A 22,500-nucleotide genomic window follows, 5' to 3' on the forward strand; every position below is an offset into this window, starting at 1 on the left:
ACATATAGTATGATGATATTAAGTATCTCTGGGCACAAAGGCGAACGATTGATTGTGCTGAGAAATGGGTTCAATAAATGCTGTATCTACAGAGACAAGCTTTCAGGTCCTATTTTGACTGACCTCTGGAGGATGGGGTGGGCAGGGTGCTCAGTTCTCCTCAGAAAGCACGGTTCTGTCTGAGTGAATGTTCTGATTGTTTCAGCACTGTGCTTCAGTGGAGGGCAGTGCAGAATGAACTCCTATGATCCTTCCCACTCAACTGTTTGATACCAGTTCAGTCAGTCAGTTAGCCAGGGGGGTGGACAGAGCCAGAGTCCCGTCATCCAGACCCAGACACACTCTCTTAGATTCAGGGAAACTGCTGTATGGGGACAGACCAAGAGGTCTCTTGCTGGCTGTCTGTGGGGCATCCACACTGTCTCTGTCCTCCCAGAGAGCACTGAGAGTCTCAGGGGGCTGGTAGCCGGGCTCCTGGGGGTCCAGGGGGTCTTTGGACAAAAGGATGCTGATGGAGGGGACGGTCCTGTGAACAGTCATCTCCGATGCCCCCCCTTCGTGGCTCTCCCACACCTCCCTCACACCCTTGTAGCGCAGCTTGGTCAGCTGGTGCAGAGACCCCACTTTTCTCTTCATGATCTCAGCGCATGTGATGGTCTTGGTGACGGCACGACCTGACCCAGAGAAAACAACCTGCCTCAGGCCACCGCCTCCACTAACCCCAACACCACTGACATCCCCCTGCATGCGAGCCATGGCAAAACCCATGAGGTTACGGATCTTACTGCCCTCCTTGACACGCATCTCCAGCACTCCTGAGGCCAATCCTGGGAAGGGGCACGGGCAGTCCTCCTCTGTGCGACACACCTTCTTGAACCCACCCTGGCCTGGTTTGAGTGCGGCGGGAGGTGGAGTTAGAGGTATAGGCACCGGAGTGGGCTGTGTGTTGGAAACACTGTTGACAGTGCAGGAGGGCTGCCCACTGTAAGGCTGAACCTGATATACTGGGCACCTAGCTGGGGTCACACCGGTTTCCATTGGGGCTTGTGTATTCCCTCCAGGTCTGGTGTATGGTCTGACAGAGTCCCTGACCTGATACTGTCTTTGAATGCTGGCCACTCCAACTCCACAGCCGGAATACATCTCTTCACTCCTGTATCTTCTCCAATCATAAAAGTCCAGTCAGAGACTCTTACTCATACGGGTTCCAGCACAGCATTGTTTTCTTATTCTCGTTATAGGTTTCTTTTTTCTGTAGACGTCTGCGAAAGTTTCAAGGCTTCAGACATGAATATTATCCGGCTCGCAGAAAGTGCTTTCAATAGAGTCTTTCATACTGCTTTACAGACAGCTGAACAAATAAGATAAACGCTGGGTGGTGAATTGAGAATACAAATGGGGCAATTCAAGATGTAAAAAAAAGAATACTTGAAAATGCATAAATTCTCAGCTGAAGTGTCCTTTCTCTTGTTTTCTTTCGATGAGCCTTTATCCTTGTAACCTGGATACTTCGATGCTTCAGTCTAACTTTTCAAGAGAAAATGGTTACTTTACACAACACACTCAATACACCTCTCACTTAGGGTTCAGATCCAGCATTTATCAGTTGGATTCATATCATTCATATCATCTCACTTTCTGGGACGGTCCAGTTGATTAGCATCTCTTCTCCTTTCGTGGACCTCTTGGCCAAGGTGCTCTGGGGGAGCTGTCCCCTGCAGGGCTGGGCCAGGAGTGGCTGTAGGCTGGAACCTTGGGCGTCCTGCCTGGAACTCTGTGTCTCTGTCTCCAGTTATGCTCTAGAAAGTGTGCCCTCTGTTTCCCCACAAAGAGAAGTAAGGGACAGGAGCTGCTTCACAAATGCTCGCAGGAGGAGTGTCTACTCTGTGTGGTTGGGGGGGGGAGCATGAGGAAAAGGGGGGACAGCCCTCTTAAAGGTACAGGCCTTTCATATCTCAGATGAACACTTTCCCTCCACAATAGAAACCTGCCATGGAGGGGAGGGGGGTTATGTTCCTTTTAAGAGCCGTAGCGAGCACAGATCCCGGGCAACTTTGTCAATCTCTTTAGAGGACGTTCCAGTGCATGTGTTCAATGTACATGACTGATTAAACCTGATTTCTGAAATGGAGACTCAGTGATGCTTTAAAAATGCATTTTCGGCTGTGAAACAATGAATTACATTAGCATGGTTATAATTGAAAACATCATTCAAAGAGCCAGTTAAAGTCAGTGGCATTATATTGCACTGTACTTAGCCTTTATCCTATTAGATGTTTTTGTCCATTATTATTTACATAATGTGGTGTTAATGGCTTCATTGTTCAAGCAATCATGAGTCCACTGAGGCGTATGTCTCTCATGGATGAGTTGTTATACTGTTACAAGGTTGGAAACAATCTCATGATGATCAAGGACATGTGGATCACAGAAGCATAGAGCCATTACTTATATCACCAAAGTATTGTTGTGATGGGGCAAGGGTAGGTCTGCACATTAGTGTGCTGGAGGCACCTCCAGGTGAGATGGTGTCGTAGTGGTGACAGGTAGGCTAATAAGCAGACTAATGGACCCTCCATCACCAGAGGAGGGCGCTGTCACACTCTCCTGTCCCGGCCCAGACAGCTGCAGTGTCTCTGAGCCCAGCCTCCTGGAAGACAGGTGGATTTGTTTAGGCCTGTGACTGACAGATGGGAAAATTGGTAAAGACAGCCCACTGAGGCTGAACCTATGAGGCTAGGAGAGAGGCGCAGAACTCCTAACTGTTCTCTAATCACTCCTCTGAGGGCACACACTGGGAATAAGAACCACGCTATATCTGGGACTAGACCATGAAGGTAATTCACATTGGCATGGGCATTATTTTGGATCCCCTAAGGAAAATCAAAGAAAATAAGGAGGCTTGCTGTTTTCACATGCCATGGTGTTATTTAAATCAGTATTAAATGTTGTATTCTAGTCCAAGTTTCTATGATTGAGAAGCACCATTTCTTCACCAATGAAAACTGAGAACACATTTGCCAATTTCTTTTGTTTGTGCACAATTTTGTTTCTTTTCTCACCAACCACTTTATTATAGCCAATGTGTATGTATCTCAAATGCATGGGACTGGAGAGCTATTCATCATCTGAACCCATTCTACCCACTGCTGGAGACATAGCAACAAATGTCTCTGTTTTCTTTCTACTCGGATATAGAGAAGGAGGAGGGAGTTGGGGGACCAAACCAAAGTGATCATTCTGCTGTTTGGGAGAAATTACCCTCATCAGTCATAAGGAGATGCACAGCTGCCTAAGGAGATCTGGTGATGTTACTGCATAATAAACTAAGAGAGAGAGAGAGAGAGAAAGAGGGAGAGAGAAAAGGGCTGATTTAAGTGCACAGAGGTTAAACTACATGATAAAAAGCTGCCAGTAATCACTCCCACTTCACAACCTGTTTTTAGCACATTTCACTGTGCATTTGAAAAATAATGATCTATCCTCTATTTTCTAAATAACTACATGAAAACATCATACATTTCCATCAGACTGTATTTGTACCTTTTCGAGAGAGAGAAGCTTTTAGAACGGTGGTGGTGTTTAATGACAAAGCTCACGCTTGGTCACTCACCCTCTCACACCTCCTCCACGGCTGCCCTCTGCTCCCACACCTCTCCAAACACTCCTACCTTTATCTGTCTTCCTCTGACACCTCTGCTCTGACTGCAGGCAGGCAGGCACTCTATCTCTCCCAAATACTGTTCTCTTTACTCCTCCTACAGTTTCTCTTAGCCTTCTCTTCTGCATGTATACCAGCATTTATTCACGCACAAAAACTATTTATTCTTAAAGACTGTGACAAATAGCAGTTGTTCTGTCTAGCTCCTCTCTGCTTACCTTGGATGGCATAGCTGTTGGTGTTAGGAATTGTAACACGGACTCTGTTTTGTTTCTGTACTGCAGAGTAGTTGGAGAGGGGCTTGTGTTGCTGGCAGAACTGCACACAGCCTCACAGTTCTCGCTGTGGCAGCCTCTCGCTCGCTTTACGTTAACCGCAAGAGTTTCACGGTCATCAACCAATGCTGGCCTGGAGGCTGTCATTTCCCTCAATGTGGAGCTCGCCCGCGGCTCTGCTGCCGTTCTGCCCCACAAACTCCCAGCCGTTCCCGGTGGGGTACAGAGTTGCTCTCTCCACACACACACACACACACACACACACACACACACACACACACACACACACACACACACACACACACACACACACACACACACACACACACACACACACACACACACACACACACACACGCATGCTCAGCATAAGGCAGGCCATTTCAGCAATTACAGGAACATGGCAGAACACAATGAAGCAGGGTCCCGCCATCAGGAGGGAAATAGAGAGAGACCAGGAAAAATGCTGATGCCATTAATAAGAGACTTTATGAGGGAGGTGGGGGTGGAGGGGTACATGACCCTCTCAGTGTTGTCATCACTTCAGGATGAGATTGATTGGAATATGTGTTAGTGTGTGTCAAATGGCAATAATACCAAGGTGTCACCCATGACTCCATGATGTGGCTTCCCCGCCATCTCTCCTCTTCTCTTCCACTTGCTCTCTCTCTACATGCACAATGCCTCCTCTCATGCAGCCACTGCTTTCTCCTCAGCACTGCAATGCAGATGTGAGCCTCACATGATGGCAGGAAACTTTCATTGAGAGAGAGAGAGAGAGAGAGAGAGAGAGGTAATTGACAGAGGGAAGGTGATCTAGTGCCACCAAGAGGGTGTAGGCAAGAATTAAGAAAGTTTCAGTACATAGAACAAAGGAAGGAGAGAAAGTAAACAAACACCATAGCACAGAAAAACAGATGGGGAACTCTTGATTTATGAGAATGGACTTTGAAAGTCCTCTGTTATACACTACATGGCCAAAACACCCCTTCAAATGAGTTGATTTGGCTATTTCAGCCACACCCGTTCCTGACAGGTGTATAAAATCGAGCACCCAGCCATGCAATCTCCAGAGAGAAACATTGGCAGTATAAAGGCCCGTACAGAAGAGCTCAGTAACTTTCAGCGTGGCACTGTCATAGGATGCCACCTTTCCAACAAGTCAGTTCGTCAAATTTCTGCCATTCTACAGCTGCCCCTGTCAACTGTAAGTGCTGTTATTGTGAAGTGGAAACTATCAACAACGGCTCAGCCGCAAAGTGGTATTCCACACAAGTACTGAAGCGGGTAAAAATCGCCTGTTCTCGGTTGCAACACTCACTACTGAGTTCCAAACTGCCTCTGGAAGCAACATCAGCACAGCAACTGTTCGTCAGGAGGTTCATGAAATGGGTTTCCATGGCTGAACAGCCGCACGCAAGTCTAAGATCAGCATGCGCAGTGCCAAGAGTCAGCTAGAGTGGTGTAAAGCTTGCCGCCATTGGACTCTGGAGCAGTGGAAACGCGTTCTCTGGAGTGATGAATCACGCTTCACCATCTAGCGAATCTGGGTTTGGCGGCTGCCAGGAGAACGCTACCTGCCCAAATAAATAAATAAATAATATACATATACAGTGCCTTGCAAAATTATTCATCCCCCTTGGCGTTTTTCCTATTTTGTTGCATTACAACCTGTAATTTAAATTGATTTTTATTTGGATTTCATGTAATGGACATAATTTGGTGAAGGGAAATGAAAAAAATGACAGGTTTAAAAAAAAAAAAGAAGAAATAAAATATGAAAAATGGTGCCTGCATATGTATTCACCCCCTATGAAATGAAGCCCCTAAATAAGATCTGGTGCAACCAATTACCTTCAGAAGTCACATAATTAGTTAGATTGCACACAGGTGGACTTTATTTAAGTCTCACATGATCTGTCACATGATCTCAGTATATATATACACCTGTTCTGAAAGGCACCACTAAGCAAGGGGCACCACCAAGCAAGCGGCACTATGAAGACCAATGAGCGTGCCAAACAGGTCAGGGACAAAGTTGTGGAGAAGTACAGATCAGGGTTGGGTTATAAAAAAATATCCGAAACTTTGAACATCCCACAGAGCACCATTAAATCCATTATTTAAAAAAGGAATGAATATGGCACCACAACAAACCTGCCAGGAGAGGGCCGCCCACCAAAACTCACAGACCAGGCAAGGAGGGCATTAATCAGAGAGGCAACAAAGAGACCAAAGATAACCCTGAAGGAGCTGCAAAGCTCCACCACGGAGATTGGAGTATCTGTCCATACGACCACTTTAAGCCATACACTCCACAGAGCTGGGCTTTACGGAAGAGTGGCCAGAAAAAAATAAGCAAACATGTTTGGTGTTCACCAAAAGGCATATGGGAGACTCCCCAAACATATGGAAGAAGGTACTCTGGTCAGACGAGACTAAATTTGAGCTTTTTGGCCATTAAGGAAAACGCTATGTCTGGTGCAAACCCAACACCTCTCATCACCCCAAGAACCCCATCCCCACAGTTAAGCATGGTGATGGCAGCATCATGCTGTGGGGATGTTTTTAATCGTCAGGGACTGGGAAACTGGTCAGAATTGAAGGAATGATGGATGACGCTAAATACCGGGAAATTATTGAGGGAAACCTGTTTCAGTCTTCCAGAGATTTGAGACTGGGAAGGAGGTTCACCTTCCAGCAGGACAATGACCCTAAGCATACTGCTAAAGCAACACTTGAGTGGTTTAAGGGGAAACATTTAAATGTCTTGGAATCTGTGGTATGACTTATAGATTGCTGTACACCAGTGACACCCATCCAACATGAAGGAGCTAGAGCAGTTTTGCCTTGAAGAATGGGCAAAAATCCCAGTGGCTAGATGTGCCAAGTTTATAGAGATATACCCCAAGAGACTTGCAGCTGTAATTGCTGCAAAATATGTCTCTACAAAATATTGACTTTGGGGGGGGGGTTGAATAGTTATGCACGCTCAAGTTTTCAGTTTTTTTGTCTTATTTCTTGTTTGTTTCACAATAAAAAATATTTTGCATCTTCAAAGTGGTAGGCATGTTGTGTAAATCAAATGATACAAACCCCCCAAAATCTATTTTAATTCCAGGTTGTAAGGCAACAAAATAGGAAAAATGCTAAGGGGGGGGGGGGTGAATACTTTTGCAAGCCACTATATATATATATATTAGTGCCAACTGTAAAGTTTGGTGGATGAGGAATAATGGTCTGGGGCTGTTTTTCATGGTTTGGGATAGGCCGCTTAGTTCCAGTGAAGGGAAGTATTAACGGAACAACATACAATGACATCCTAGAAGATTCTGTGCTTCCAACTTTGTGGCAACAGTTTGGGGAAGGTCCTTTCCTGATTCAGCATAACAATGCCCCCGTGCACAAAGCAAGGTCCATACAGAAATGTTTTGTCGAGATTGGTGTGGAAGAACTTGACTGGCCTGCTCAAACACCTTTGGGATGAATTGGAACGCCGACTGCGAGCTAGGTCTGATCGCCCAACATCAGTGACTGACCTCACTAATGCTCTTGTGGTTGAATGGAAGCAAGTCCCCGCAGCAATGTTCCAACATCTAGTGGAAAGCCTTCCCAAAAGAGTGGAGGCTGTTTATAGCAGCATAGGGGAGACCAAGTCAATGTTAATGCTCATGATTTTGGAATTAAATGTTTGACGAACAGGTGTCCACATACTTTTGGCCATGTAGTGTACCATCTCTGTGGAGCTATGAGGAAACATATATTTTTTTCTTCCATAAATGCATTCTCTGAAGCCATTGTAGGTTACTCCCTAACAAGCATGTCATCCCAGAAAACATTTCCTAATCCATGACATTTTGAATGTGACATTTAAAGAGATGAGTGAAGAGTTGAGAGCTGTTTTTCTCTGCTCTGAGGTACGTTTGTGTACTGTGTTTGATTAACTCCATGGACTCTAACTGTAATTGGCAGAGTCTACCTGTTAATGGCAAACACACACAGCCACAAACACATGCTGTTCTCTCCAGCCCTAGGCTACAACTAATGAATTTTATTGGAAATGTTTGATCAATTAAATTAAGGGAAATGAACATGCCATGTATAACAAATGCTAATAGCTAATGAATGGCTCCTAGCGACTACGAGCTAATACCAGGAGTTCCATTTAGAGACGTACCGGTGCTCAAAAAAAAAACGACACAACTAAAAACAGATGAAGAGCAGTAGTGTCACAGAGAACAGCATGTCCTAGCATTTAACACTAAGCACCATCAGAGATGCTGATTAGAGCCCTACAGGTACTCTCCCATTAAAATGACTTGTTAGTTGTTATCCTTTGATGGCTGGTCTACAGCAGCAGCACAGGACAAGGTAGTGGCCCAGGTTGTGGGTGTCGATAGTTTCCCCAGAGGGCTGCCTCAGTCATAAACACTCTCCTGCCACTGATTCCAGATGGCCACGGCCCGATAGTGCCCGAGTCCGGTGCTTTGCCACTTCCTACTGAGCACATTCGTACCGGGTCACTGCTTCCTCCGACACGCTACGCACTGCAGAAGAGAGGAGGGTGGCTAATCCTACCCAGCATGCCACACTTTGGAAACTCTAAATGCAAATGTGTGTCTATGGATGAAACACTGTGTGTGTGTGTGTGTGCGTGTCGACTGTGTTCCAAGTGTGTATCCTCAAATGGATTTGCTTCAGTAGGTTCTTTGGTGAGTCTGTCAGTGTGACCTCTTCCAAAAATTCTGGGACATGTTTCACAACCCCTAGAAAGACTACAGAGTGTAACTGTGGTAAGCTTCAAAAGACCCGTCGTGTGCAGACACGTTTACAGGTCCAGACCAGATTTGTCCCGTTTTTAATTGCATCGGAGAGCAATCATTCTCTGCCCCACAAATCCTCTGTAAAGCTGCAGCACATTACAATGGAACCATAATTGCAGGAGTTGAATTGGCTGCCAATGTTCTGCTGCTCTCAGTGCCTGCTAGCATTGGAGAGCTCAATAATTAGAAACAGGGAAAAATTAGGTGGCAATTTTGTGTTGGCAATTATCATAATGTAAAAGAAGTGCCATTAGTATTGTTAGTCCTGTGGTATGGCATCCTGTGACACTTGTCCTGTACCCCTCTCAGCTGCTGGAGTCAACTTTTGATTTCCCTGTAGCCTTTGCACCCCCGCCATCACTGATTTGGTGTTTAAGCTCTCAGAGGAGGCAGTTCATTGGGTGGAGACTAGCAAACTGCCTCAACTAAAAATATCACTAGCCTCAAGTACTATGAGGATGATTACAGCATTAGACCCTTGTTTCCATATAGGTAAACAATGAAGTGTTCACCCATTTGAGAGTTTAACCAAATGTATGAGTTCTACCTCAACTGAGATACACTGATTGTACAAAACATCAAGAACACCTTCCTAATATTGAGTTGGAACCTCCTTTTTGCCCTCAGAACAGCCTCAATTCATTGGGGCATGGACTCTACAAGGTTTCGAAAGCATTCCACAGGGATGCTGGCCCATGTTGACTATTCTTGATACACACAGGAAACTGATGAGCGTGACAAGCCCAGCAATGTTGTATCTGGTACCTACCACCATACCGCGTTCAAAGGCACTTAAATATTTTGTCTTGCCCATTCACCCTCTGAATGGCACACATACACAATCCATGTCTCAATTGTCTCAAGGCTTAAAAATCCTTCTTTAACTTGTCTTCTCCCCTTCATCTACACTGATTGAAGTGGATTTAACAAGTGACATTGATAAGGCATCATAGCTTTCACCTGGATTCACCTGGTCAGTCTGTCATGGAAAGAGCAGGTGTTCCTAATGTTTTGTACACTCAGTGTATATACAGACAATATTATATTACTATTATAAATAGCAACACAACTGAGAGGATGGGGAATTCATTTCATTGTTAAGCTAGATGTATTTGTATGCAGCTGTACCAGGGAAAAGTCCCTGGGCAAAAAACAAGAAGTGTTCATAAACGAATGAAAAAGAAAATGACTTTGGGATGCAGGAAGTCCTTCAGCATTAAGGTTGGAACAACTCTCAGCGGCTCTCAAGCAATCAAGCGTGGGGATTTACACAAGATTTTAATTTGGATGCATTATCCAATCCCTCTCGGACTGAAAAGCTGGCAATTGCTTAGACAAAAGATATGCACTGATAAGTGTTGAAGGTCAACAAGCTGCAACAGTGAAGATATCAGCAGTTGGTCCACAACAGAAACACGTAGCTACACACACACACACACACACACACACACACACACACACACACACACACACACACACACACACACACACACACGCACAAAAAAAATATATAAACCTCAGACTTCACACGTTACATGATAGTCTCCACACAGATCCTACAGTGAGTCTCTGCTATAACTCAGATCAAAGCTTATGATCAGTCCAATGTTTTTGTTTCACAGTGTGTTTGAAAGCTGCTCGGCACATGGCTTACACTTCCTCATGCTGCCGGGAAGCCCTGAAGCTAAATGAGGGTCTGTGTTAAGAATAAAAGAAGGATTACATGAACAACACTGTCTGAGGAGAGAGGCACCCCTTTCAGCATACTGTATGTATATGGTAGGTGAGAAAGAATATTCTTGTGCTTTTTCTCATCCCTGACGCATTATTGAATGGCCTGCACCTTCTCTCGCCTCAAAGCATTCTGCTGATGGAATCAAAATCGCTTTCACAGATTTAAATGAGGTGTGCTCTGCTGTGAGTGGTATTGAAAAAGCATTTGTCGGAACAGAGCCTTGCAGAAGCATCCTTAAATACAAGGCAATCACCGTCTAACACAGAGACGAGGCAGGCGGAGAGGTGTGCCCAGACTGCAGAGTGGAAGAGGACAGATGATTATGATGGTAATAAGCAATAAACCAAAACAAAGTCATCCCTGAATCCCTCGCTTTTCTCTCTGCACCACCCAGCAATATTGACAGGGCCTTTTTTTAGTCAACGGGCTAAGCTACAATTTAAAAGTCATTTCTCATTATTTGCCTTGAATCCATATACTGTAGACGCACGTTCTAATCTGTCAAAGCCTTGATAGGGAGCAGTAGTCAGAGATCCACATCATGCATAACATGCCTATTCAATATCAACTATGCCCTGGCCCGCTTTCTTACAACCATCAGAACATATTGACACGTTCAAATGTGAAACCCGGCACATGCAGTGTTTTTTTCCTTCCCTGCTGAGCTTCTGGTCTACATACTGAGGACATTTTGAAGGCATTTTCCCATCTCCGTGATAATGGACTGGTGCCGATCTGAGAGTGGTTCTGCCATACATGCTCCAGGGACACCTCCTTATGTCAGACCTGAGCAGGGAGGAGGAGTAGAAGGTGGAGGAATATGAGGAGGAAATTAGAATGAGGGGAGAGGAGGAAGATGAAGAAGAATGAGTAGCCCTTTTAATTCTACCCTGGTCTAATGAAAGGCTGTCAGGGGCGACACCACAATGAAAGTACCCCTCAAATGTACTTCTATTGTGGAACCCTGGCACTACAGGGGAGTGTGTGGAGCAGGCAGACAGGGTGCCGAGACAACCATTATTATGCCTGCAAAGAGCAGGGTCTGGCAGAGAGGAGGACAGAGAAGAAAAGAGAGTAGAAGATTGCAGCTGGAATTGTCAAACTGTGGCAGTAGTGGGCTTCAGTCACTTTATCAGTGCCAGAGCAGGGCCTCTTCCTCCCATCTAGAGAGACTATTCTCTCCCCCTCCAACCAGGAAAACACACTCTCTCACCCTGAAAGCTGAAAGCAATCACCCTTCTTGTCTTTTCTCTCTTCCCCTTTCTATCTCTGCCACTATCTCTTCTCTCAATTTCTCTTTTTCTCTCACCATCTCTGTCCCTCTTTGTTTATTGTGAACAGTACATCAAACACAAAGGCTGTCGGTTGAGAGCATGATCAGCTTGAGCAAATCATTGATCAGGTTGAAATTACGATAGGATTTCTGCGAAGCAAGTGCATGAAAATCTATTGTGCTCCAGGTCACCTATTGGGAATCACAGAGGTATGTAATGCAGTGATCTTGCCCCAATACACAGAGTTAATAATCTGTTTACACTCCAACCCCCTTTTCATTGATTTTCAATCTTACCACTGAAATACACATTCCCAATAGGTTTCAGTTGGTTTTAGAGAGTGGGCAACCAACATTTGATAATGAAACAAATAAGGTGTGTGTGCATACATGAGACCATGTGTATGTGGAGGGGTTATTATAATAGTATTGGAGTCAATAATGAAATTAAGGTGTTCTTGGGTATTCTAAGATCAATATCTGCATGAGAAAGGTTGTGAGAGGTGTCCTGTTGTGATGATAGGCAGTGTGTATGAGGGGAGGAGTAAGGGGCCTCTCCTAACACCGTCTCACCAGGTCAGTGAGAAGACCGGGACTCTGATCTAGTGGTTGAAAGGTCCATATTGAGGTGTCTTGAGGTAGTGAGATGCAGATTGAGCAGGGTCAGTAGTGAGAACAGGTCTCTGATGTGCGCTGCTCCCTGTACCTCCATTCCTGGCACATATACTGTGTGTGGAGCTCTGGGACTGTGTCTGTCTGAGTGCCTCCCTTTAAAGAGGCTGTGAATGATGTTATTTAGAGAGTGTTGATTGCTGGTTTAACCTGGCAGCCACGGTGGCTGCTGCTGCATTAATAATCGCGGGAAGGCAGGAGTGCTGGCGGGGCCTTTGCCTTGTTCAACGCTATCTCTGTCTCTGTCTATGTCTCTATCTCTATCTCTGTCCCCTCTGTCTCTGTCTCTATCTCTGTCTCTCTCTGTCTCTGTCTCTGTCTCTGCGCCCGGCCAAGGAAAAGCCAGCAAACAGCAGGGGAACTGTGGCGGAAAATTACAGCATCTTCCCATGCCAGCCAGCCAGCCGACCAGCCAGCCAGCCAGCTACCATGCCACGGTGGGAGCAATAGCTGGGGGGGGGGAAGCAGAAAGAGAGAGTGAGAGAGAAAGAGAGTGAGCCCATTCCAGCAGCAGGAGACCAATCCACAACCCCCCTGTGTCAATATTAACTGTGTGGCTGAAACTCTCCTTCCCCTCCCATTACTTCAGCCCCACATTTCTCCCACCCAGTCAGAAGACATTTTGATTGGTTGTGTGAAGATTAAAGACACTCTGTCCGCTAGGGAGAGAACAGTATAATTGATATTTCGGCTCAGGGCAAACTTGCTCTCGCAGGCCAGTGGCTGTTTCAGCAGAAAATGAATGTTAGCACAGCTTGGCAGCGGAACGTACGGCCGGCGTGTTTCAGGAAATATATTGGAGTTCAGTCTCTGGTCCACTGACTACTGCAACTACAGCTGAATGAAATGAACATTGTATAGAGAGGAGATAAACTGAAAATAGATGATTCATGGAGCTGCCCTCAGATTTAGCACCAATGTGTTATGGTGGTGGCACTTGTGAAAGGGTTTGAAATAAATATAGATTTCTGAGTATGTCATAAAAATGATGAACTGGACCAACAATAATTTTTTTGAACACTTATGAGGGTGCACATGGTAACGTCGTTAGTAGTGCCCAGTCGTATTATAGGGGAGCACACCATCACTGAAATGTGAACCCTGCTTGTACATTGAAAGACTTTATAATGCATTGAATGGGAACTATCATGCAAATCAGTCCCAAGGTGCTGGGAATGGGGGTGGTGGGGGAGCATTATTCAAGAGATCCACATCTGCGATGTCGCCATTCTGATTCTATAACACATGACATGTCCAGGGAAACAATATCTGTGGTCCAACAGTGTTGAGGTACCCATTCTGAAAAATCACCACAGTACATGCAGCGGTCTAAGGCACTGCATCTCAGTGCAAGAGGCATCACTACATTCCCTGGTTCGATTCCAGGCTGTATCACATCCTGCCGTGATTGGGAGTCCCATAGGGCGGCTCACAATTGGCCCAGCGTCATCCGGGTTTGGCCGGTGTAGCCCGTTGTTGTAAATAAGAATTTGTTCTTAACTGACTTGCCTAGTTAAATAAACGGAGTGGACACTGGGGTCTGGTCATGATGAAATGTGGCCTTATTGTGGCGCTGTGTGACTGACCACATTAACAGGACATTTAGTCTAATTTCTATTCACAGAGCGTTCTGTCTCGGAACACTGGAGAGCAGGACCAAACCACTGTGACCCTCACGCTCTTCCTTTGATTTCCTGACTTCATTCAAGACCCCCTTTCACTCTCTCTCTCTCTTGCGCTCGCTCACTCTTTCCCCACTTCCCCCTTTCTCTCTCTCTCTCTCTCTCTAGTTCTCTATCTTTTTCCACACGAGCGCCTCCGTAAAACCTCTCTCTGCTACGCTTGGCCGCTCTCTTTTTAATTACCATGTATTCTTCTTTGGCTAATAGAAACACTGATGAAACCGATTACATGGCAGCGGTGCTGTGTGTGGACCTGAATTTAGGAAAGAATGGAGAGAGGGACAAGATAAAGAGAGAGAGCGTGGAAGGGAAGGACAGAGCACAGAAAGATGGATGGGGTAAAAAGCTATTTGTTGCCTTTGTTGTTGTTGGGTCAGAGACGTTTAAGTCCTGAGGGAAGTTCCCCATCTTATCACAGTGAACAGACTGCTGTACCCCCACCTTTCACATTACCAACCTTACAGTTATAGATTATACCTCTGTTTTTTTTTTTCTCTCTCTCTCTCTCTCTCTCTCTCTCTCTCTCTCTCTCTCTCTCTCTCATTCTCTCTCCAGTCCAAAGGCAGGCTGGATCTCTCTTCACGCTATTACAGCCTACCAACTGGAAGTTTGTCTTTCATGTACTGAATATATACAGTTGAAGTCGGAAGTTTACATACACCTTAGCCAAATACATTTAAACTCAGTTTTTCAATATTCCTGACATTTAATCCTAGTAAAAATTCCCTGTTTTAGGTCAGTTAGGATCACCACTTTATTTTAAGAATGTGAAATGTCAGAATAATAGTAGAGAGAATTATTTATTTCAGATTTTATTTATTTCATCACATTCCCAGTAGGTCAGACGTTTACATACACTCATTTAGTATTTGGTAGCATTGCCTTTAAATTGTTTAACTTGGGTCAAACGTTTCGGGTAGACTTCGACAATCTTCCCACAATAAGTTGGGTGAATTTTGGCCCATTCCTCCTGACAGAGCTGGTGTAACTGAGGCAGGTTTGTAGGTCTTGCTCGCACACGCTTTTTCAGTTCTGCCCACAAATGTTCTATAGGATTGAGGTCAGGGCTTTGTGATGGCCACTCCAATACCTTGACTTTGATGTCCTTAAGCCATTTTGCCACAACTTTGGAAGTATGCTTGGGGTCATTGTCCATTTGGAAGACCCATTTGCAACCAAGCTTTAACTTCCTGACTGATGTCTTGAGATGTTGCTTCAATATATCCACATAATTTTCCTACCTCATGATGTCATATATATTGTGAAGTGCACCAGTCCCTCCTGCAGCAAAGCACCCCCACAACATGATGCTGCCACCCCCGTGCTCCACGGTTGGGATGGTGTTCTTCGGCTTGCAAGCGTTCCCCTTTTCTCTCCAAACATAACGATGGTCATTATGGCCAAACAGTTCTATTTTTGTTTGATCTTGTATGATCTTTGTCCCCATGTGCAGTTGCAAACCGTAGTCTGGCTTTTTTATGGCGGTTTTGGAGCAGTATCTTCTTCCTTGCTGAGCGGCCTTTCAGGTTGTGTCGATATAGGACTCGTTTTACTGTGGATATAGATACTTTTGTACCTGTTTCCTCCAGCATCTTCACAAGGTCCTTTGCTGTTACTCTGGGATTGATTTGCACTTTTCACACCAAAGTACCTTCATCTCTAGGAGACAGAACGCGTCTCCTTCCTGAGCGGTATGACGGCTGAGTGGTCCCATGGTGTTTATACTTGCGTACTATTGTTTGTACAGATTAACGTGGTATCTTCAGGGGTTTGGAAATTGCTCCCAAGGATGAACCAGACTTGTGGAAGTCTACAATTTTTTTTCTGAGGTCTTGACTGATTTTCTTTTGATTTTCCCATGATGTCAAGCAAAGAGGCACTGAGTTTGAAGGTAGGCCTTGAAATACATCCACAGGTACACCTCCAATTGACTCAAATGATGTCTATTAGCCTATCAGAAGCTTCTAAAGCCATGACACCATTTTCTGGAATTTTCCAAGCTGTTTAAAGGCACAGTCAACAGTATGTAAACTTCTGACCCACTGGAATTGTGACACAGTGAATTATAAGTGAAATAATCTGTCTGTAAACAATTGTCGGAAAAATTACTTGTGTCATGCACAAAGTAGATGTCCTAACCGACTTGCCAAGACTATAGTTTGTTAACAAGACATTCGTGGAGTGGTTGAAAAACAAGTTTTAATGATTTCAACCTAAGTGTATGTAAACTTCCAATTTCAACTGTATGCCTGTTCTTGCTTTTTGATGACCGTTAAATCAAATCTTCTGGCTGATTGAAAAGCCTTCTGAGAGGACTGCTAGTTGTTAGCTTTTGGCAAATTATGACACACTCTTTCACTTTGAGTCTTATTGTATTCTCATAAAATGGCATGGTGTGTCTGTAACATGAAATAGCATCAGCAAACTGAAAAAAATATTATTTTGTCTATAAATAATGGAAACTATTCTAAATGGGAACATTTGAGAAAATGCAAAAACTAGGTGTCTTTTTCATTACCAAAGACTGCTAATGTAAAAGTCGTTCTACAAGCCTTTCTGTATGGCATCCTATATGTATGTTTTCTGTAATGATCAGCACACTGTATAGCTGTGGCAGGCTAGGCCATTGCCATTCCTTCTACAGTATTTTATGGTCCATTTCAATGAATACACACCCTCACATCTACATAGTAATATCTTCCATTTGTAAACATAAATGGAAAATGTCAGTTCAACAGCTACATGTTGACAAGTAGACACATTATGGAGACAGTCATGGCCACTTGCTGTCTGTTGAGAGTTGTATATGTAAAAGAACAACTAAGAAGAAGAGGAGGAGGACGAGGACAAAGATGAATAAAGAAAAGGGGCAGAGGCGCTTTAATTTGCGCAGCACGTACTTGCCGAGGGGGCGAGACGATTAGGTTTGTGATGAGAGGCAGGAGTGTGACGAAGAGGGCATGGGTGGTGTCAGGATGAGCGAGGATGAGGGAGATGAGAAAGAGAGAAGCATTATCTCCTTGTGCTTTCAGGCACACACACACACACACACACACACACACACACACACACACACACACACACACACACACACACACACACACACACACACACACACACACACACACACACACACATTCTGCCGCGGAGCAGTGTTAATGCAGTGGGCACCCGGTTCCCCATCCTGCACACATTCATCACTCACTCATGGGCCTGACAGAGGCCCCTGCTCTACAGGCCATGCCCCCCCCCCCCCCCCCCCCCCCCCCCCCCCCCCACACACACACACACACACACACACACACACACACACACACACACACACACACACACACACACACACACATGTCCGCACACACATATACTGTATGTGTACACACACACACAACCCCGAGACAGAGATTTGCCTAACACACACCACTGTGTGTATACCCACTCCTTCATCTTCTTAGCTACACTGACAGTAAACATTTGCAAATGACAGCAGCACACAGTAAATGAATAATGGTCGACACAAAATGAGATATGGCTAGTCCTACTCTTATCACTTGTTTTTGCTTTATGCCGGAAAAAATATACTTTTGTCTTACTGGCATGCAGTGGCTTTGCGTGTGTGCGAGAGAGAGCTATACACACACACACACACACACACACACACACACACACACACACACACACACACACACACACACACACACACACACACACACACACACACACAGAGAGTGTTCACCACGTACGTGAGTTAATTTCTGTCTGAGCACTTGTATGGGAATTGCAATATTAATGGACGTTCCAGTACATTTGATTCAACGTCGCTATGCCCCAATTGCCTGCAATGCCTGTAGGACATTAATTGATGGCTGGGTTACGCTGTCTAATAAGTGTCATAAATAACAGTTTAGGGGACGAGGGGAAACGCTAAAATACATTAACCACTGATTTGACATCTTAATGAGGATTCAACTGAGAAGTGATCATGCAGAATCAGTCAGAAAGAATAGAACACATTAGCAGGGTGAAGTGAAGCAACCCTCCATACTGGTGATGACGACTGGAGGGACAGACTGCTGCCATCATAGCTGTCCATGAGTCATCCAGCGGCTAATGGACGTCCCTGTCAACAGCCTCATCCCCACACACATGGGCGTCCTCCGCCACAGCTGCTGAGGATCTGTCAAACTTGCATGTGTGTGTGTGTTGGTGTGTGCGCAAGTGTGTTTTTAGTGCAGGGTACTTGCCAAAATGCAGTCCTGTCTGTCTGGCAATAATGCTCTGCCTCATTTGGTGAACCCTGTTTCCACCCAGGGGCTGTTCAACTGGCAAGCCATTGGTTTTAGTCTCACATTATTGATAGTAAGGAGTAGTCCCATTCATACCAATGGGAGCTTTCATATAGAGAACCACAGACAAGCGGGGCAGAATGAGCCCCAAATTGCAACGGTTTTGTTGTGGGTATTAGAGCTGGAGGATCGTGCACGGCGGGCAGCTCTGCTCACTGATTGGATGACTGAATGCCACACACTCAAGGCTGTCCAGAATCACCTGGGTAGCAGCTAGTGGGTAGCTGGGTACCCAGCCAGGAAGCTCATCAGTGAATTGCAGGTTTGGCCAAGTGAAGATTTCTTTGTGTAACGAACCCTTAAATGAACAGGATGAAAACTTCTGAGCTCCCAGAAACAGAGTGTCAGAAAACAGTGTGTGTGTGGGGGGAGGTTTGAAAAGGTGCTCATTGCAGTGCTTTTATAGGCAGCTGGAAAAATTCTGTGTGTACAAGAGAGAGAGTGTGTACAAAGCACACTCGATAGAGGATATCCAGGCCAAAATTCAATTGTAGTGAATTTTTCTGCAATGTGATTTCTCACAGGTTGATTATGTAGTATTGGAGGTGTCAACTGCATTACCTCCAACTGCTTCTTATCACAACAATGGTCATTTCTGTTCCGTGTTATGCAATGTTTTATGATTGAATTCTGTCCCCAGTGTCCTTGCTGTCACTTCATGTCACTTAACACTGCAGTTCAGTACAGTCAAGAGTAGAAATACCATCCTCAGCTATTCTAGTGAAGCAGGGGTCTACTCCATCATTAACTTACACTGTTACCTGACAGCTAGCTTTTGTTAAAGAAATTCTCTTTAGTTTGACAACAGCAGCTCTGAACTTTCCATTGGGAGTGTGCTGATCTGGGAGGTGTGTGTTTTGACGTTGTCTGCTGGGGCCCGCGGGCTGACAGTTCTGCTCACGGTAAGTAGGTAATTAGCATGAATTATTCAAATGAAAGACGGAGGGAATGAGGGTGGAGACCTGTCCGCCGGGCTGTCAGCACTGGGGCCCATCTCGTTCAGCCCCATGGCCCACGGCTCTCCACTCCACAATGCAGTCTTGAGACAAGCCTCTGTGTACACACACGCACACACACACACACACACACACACACACACACACACACACACACACACACACACACACACACACACACACACACACACACACACACACACACACACACACACACACACACACACACACAGGAGTATAGGGAGATACACTTGTGTGCATTACACACACACACTACTCCATACTCATCCTGGCACGGTTCTCCACAGGTTGTCCACAAGGTGTTCCTGTTCCCAAAAGCCATTGTCCTTGATTAGGATCTCCAGATCTCCAGCCTTCCATAACCACAGCTGAGTCATTACTGCTGAGGCTTATCTATCTCCCCACCCACCCCTCAGTCTCCCACTGCACTTTCTGTTTACCTAATTGATCAATTAGCTGCTTCAGAAGAGACTCCCTCTTCACCACACGTTCCATTTATCCAACATTTACATACTGCCTCTTTAATTGTGTTTCTGTCTCCTCTCAAAATATTTACCAACTCACTCGCCATAGCTTTCATTGTCCCCAGCTGACTGATGGGCTCTACCTGACTGGAATTGGAATGTGTCGAGTGGCTGTGTTGTTGTGGGTCCTGCTGTAGATTCGCTCTTCAATAGGAGTTCTGTTGAATACAATAAACATGGTCGTAACCAGGCATATAAACTGTTCAATTCTATTGTTACTTTCGACACTGAATAAAAATATAAATGCAACATGCAACAATTTCTAAGATTTTACTGAGTTACAGTTCATACAAGGAAATCAGTAATTTGAAATAAATAAATTAGGCTCTAATCTATGGATTTCACATGACTGGGAATACAGATATGCATCTGTTGGTCACAGATACCTTAACAAAAAGGTAGTGGCGTGGATCAGAAAACCAGTCCGTATCTGGTGTGACCACCATTTGCCTCATACAGCGCGACACATCTCATTCGCAGAGAGTTGATCAGGCTGTTGATTGTGGCCTGTGGAATATTGTCCCACTCCTCTTCAATGGCTATGCGTAGTTGCTGGATATTGGCGGGAACTGGAACACACTGTCGTACAAGTAAATCCGGAGCATCCTAAAAATGCTCAATGGGTGACATGTCTGGTGAGTATGCAGGCCATGGAAGAACTGGGACATATTCAGCTTCCTGGTATTGTGTATGGATCTCTGGTGGACATTCCTGCAGTCAGCATGCCAATTGCACGCTTCCTCAAAACGTCCTCAAAACTCTGAGGCATTGTGTTGTGTGACAAAACTGCACATTTTATAGGTTTCCTGACCGGTTGCATCACTGCCTGGTACGGCAATTGCTTGGCCTCTGACCGCAAGGCACTACAGAGGGTAGTGCGTACGGCCCAGTACATCACTGGGGGCTAAGCTGCCTGCCATCCAGGACCTCTACACCAGGCGATGTCAGAGGAAGGCCCTAAAAAATGTCAAAGACCCCAGCCACCCCAGTCATAGACTGTTCTCTCTACTACCGCATGGCAAGCGGTACCGGAGTGCCAAGTCTAGGACAAAAAGGCTTCTCAACAGTTTTAACCCCCAAGCCATAAGACTCCTAAACATGTAATCAAATGGCTACCCGGACTATTTGCATTGTGTGGTTTAATCAGGTTCTTGATATACCACACCTGTCAGGTGGATGGATTATCTTGGCAAAGGAGAAAATGCTCAATAACAGGGATGATTTGATTTGAAACAAATTTGTGCACAACATTTGAGAGAAATAAGCTTTTGATGCACATGGACATTTTGAGTGATCTTTTATTTCAGCTCATGAAACACGGGACCAGCACTTTACATGTTGCGTTTATATCTTTGTTCAGTGTAGTAACCAATCTTTCTCCATAATACACTCTTACCTGTTGATTGATTTAGTGTCAATAGGTCACACGTTTTCTAATATGTTGTTCTAGTGGTTGTCATGCATACCCAGTTGGCCTACTATCTGTAGTGTTATATCCAGCTACTAGGGTGTGAACTCAAAGTGACATACCTCTGTTCGCATTCTGGATTTAGTGGATTTACACAGAATAGCCTTTCACTCTGATGGACCTCCAACTAATACCTTTGTTCCCAAGAGAGAGGGCTTCAGCTGCACACAGCTCCCAGCTCAACACACACAGCCTGGGATGATTTAGAAAGCTTTACTGCCCTCTGGTGGATAACTGTCAAGGAGTTCTTCAAAAACAAAGGATGATGTTGCATTGAAGACAAAATGGAGATCTGTTTAAATCATAAAATGACAGAATCAAATGACTTGACATTTCCATTGAGCTGAGAGACGTTTGATACTGTTTTTCTATGGCTGTATTCATCAATCTAGAAAGAAGGCTACGGTATAATAAAGTATAATAAAACATATACAAATATGATGACATCATAGTGCATTCATGACATGTGAAGCCTTTTCATACTTAATAATATAATATGTCCATATATAGTGACAATCCGTTTTAGGAACATCTACCCAAAATATTTAACCTTCTTTATTACTTTATCCCAAAATTTGTGATAGTCAAAATCTGTGAAATTTGTTAAGGTCTAAATCATTATTTTTGCCATTTTTAAACCGTGTGTATCAACAATGGGAGAGATGCACTGTGAAAAGGGCACTTTTTCTTGGTTCTACTGTCTGTCTAGTTTCTTGTGTTTTGACTTATAAAAAGGTGGGAAATGAATAAAATAAGTAATGTTAACATTTAGTCAGTGATTATCCAGAATCAGGGACTAGTCTTAAGAAGTTACAAAATAAGTGACAATCAAATTAGAAATTCTAAATGAGCTATTTTACATAGTCTATCATCAATTTCTTGTCAATTCAACTTGGTTCCTTTTAACATATGGAGGGTAGATTTTATAGTGAAATGTCAATTTTTCATTGTTAGATGAATTGTTTGAAGTTCAGATCATGAACTACTTACTGATGCAAACAGAAATACAGTTACAGTAGAGGCCTGAATTCAGAAGGGTCGAGAATGGTCTGACTGCGATCCGCGTC

The 22,500-nt window shown here is 44.6% G+C and overlaps 1 protein-coding gene across 1 annotated transcript in view; it reads right to left on the bottom strand.

Annotated features, from left to right (window-relative positions):
• Positions 1–285: 285 nt before the first annotated feature.
• Positions 286–22,500, bottom strand: part of LOC120024833 (ribonuclease P protein subunit p25-like protein) — a 44,542-nt gene continuing 22,327 nt past the window's right edge. Inside the window, exons 2-4 of the mRNA XM_038969156.1 lie at positions 5,127–5,150; positions 3,820–3,835; positions 286–887 (exon numbers count right to left, since the gene is read on the bottom strand). Coding sequence (XP_038825084.1) covers positions 286–887; positions 3,820–3,835; positions 5,127–5,150 — 642 coding nt within the window. The remainder of the gene's footprint in view (positions 888–3,819; positions 3,836–5,126; positions 5,151–22,500) is intronic.

Source organism: Salvelinus namaycush, chromosome 30 (genome assembly GCF_016432855.1).
Source record: "Salvelinus namaycush isolate Seneca chromosome 30, SaNama_1.0, whole genome shotgun sequence".
Lineage (NCBI taxonomy): Eukaryota > Metazoa > Chordata > Actinopteri > Salmoniformes > Salmonidae > Salvelinus > Salvelinus namaycush.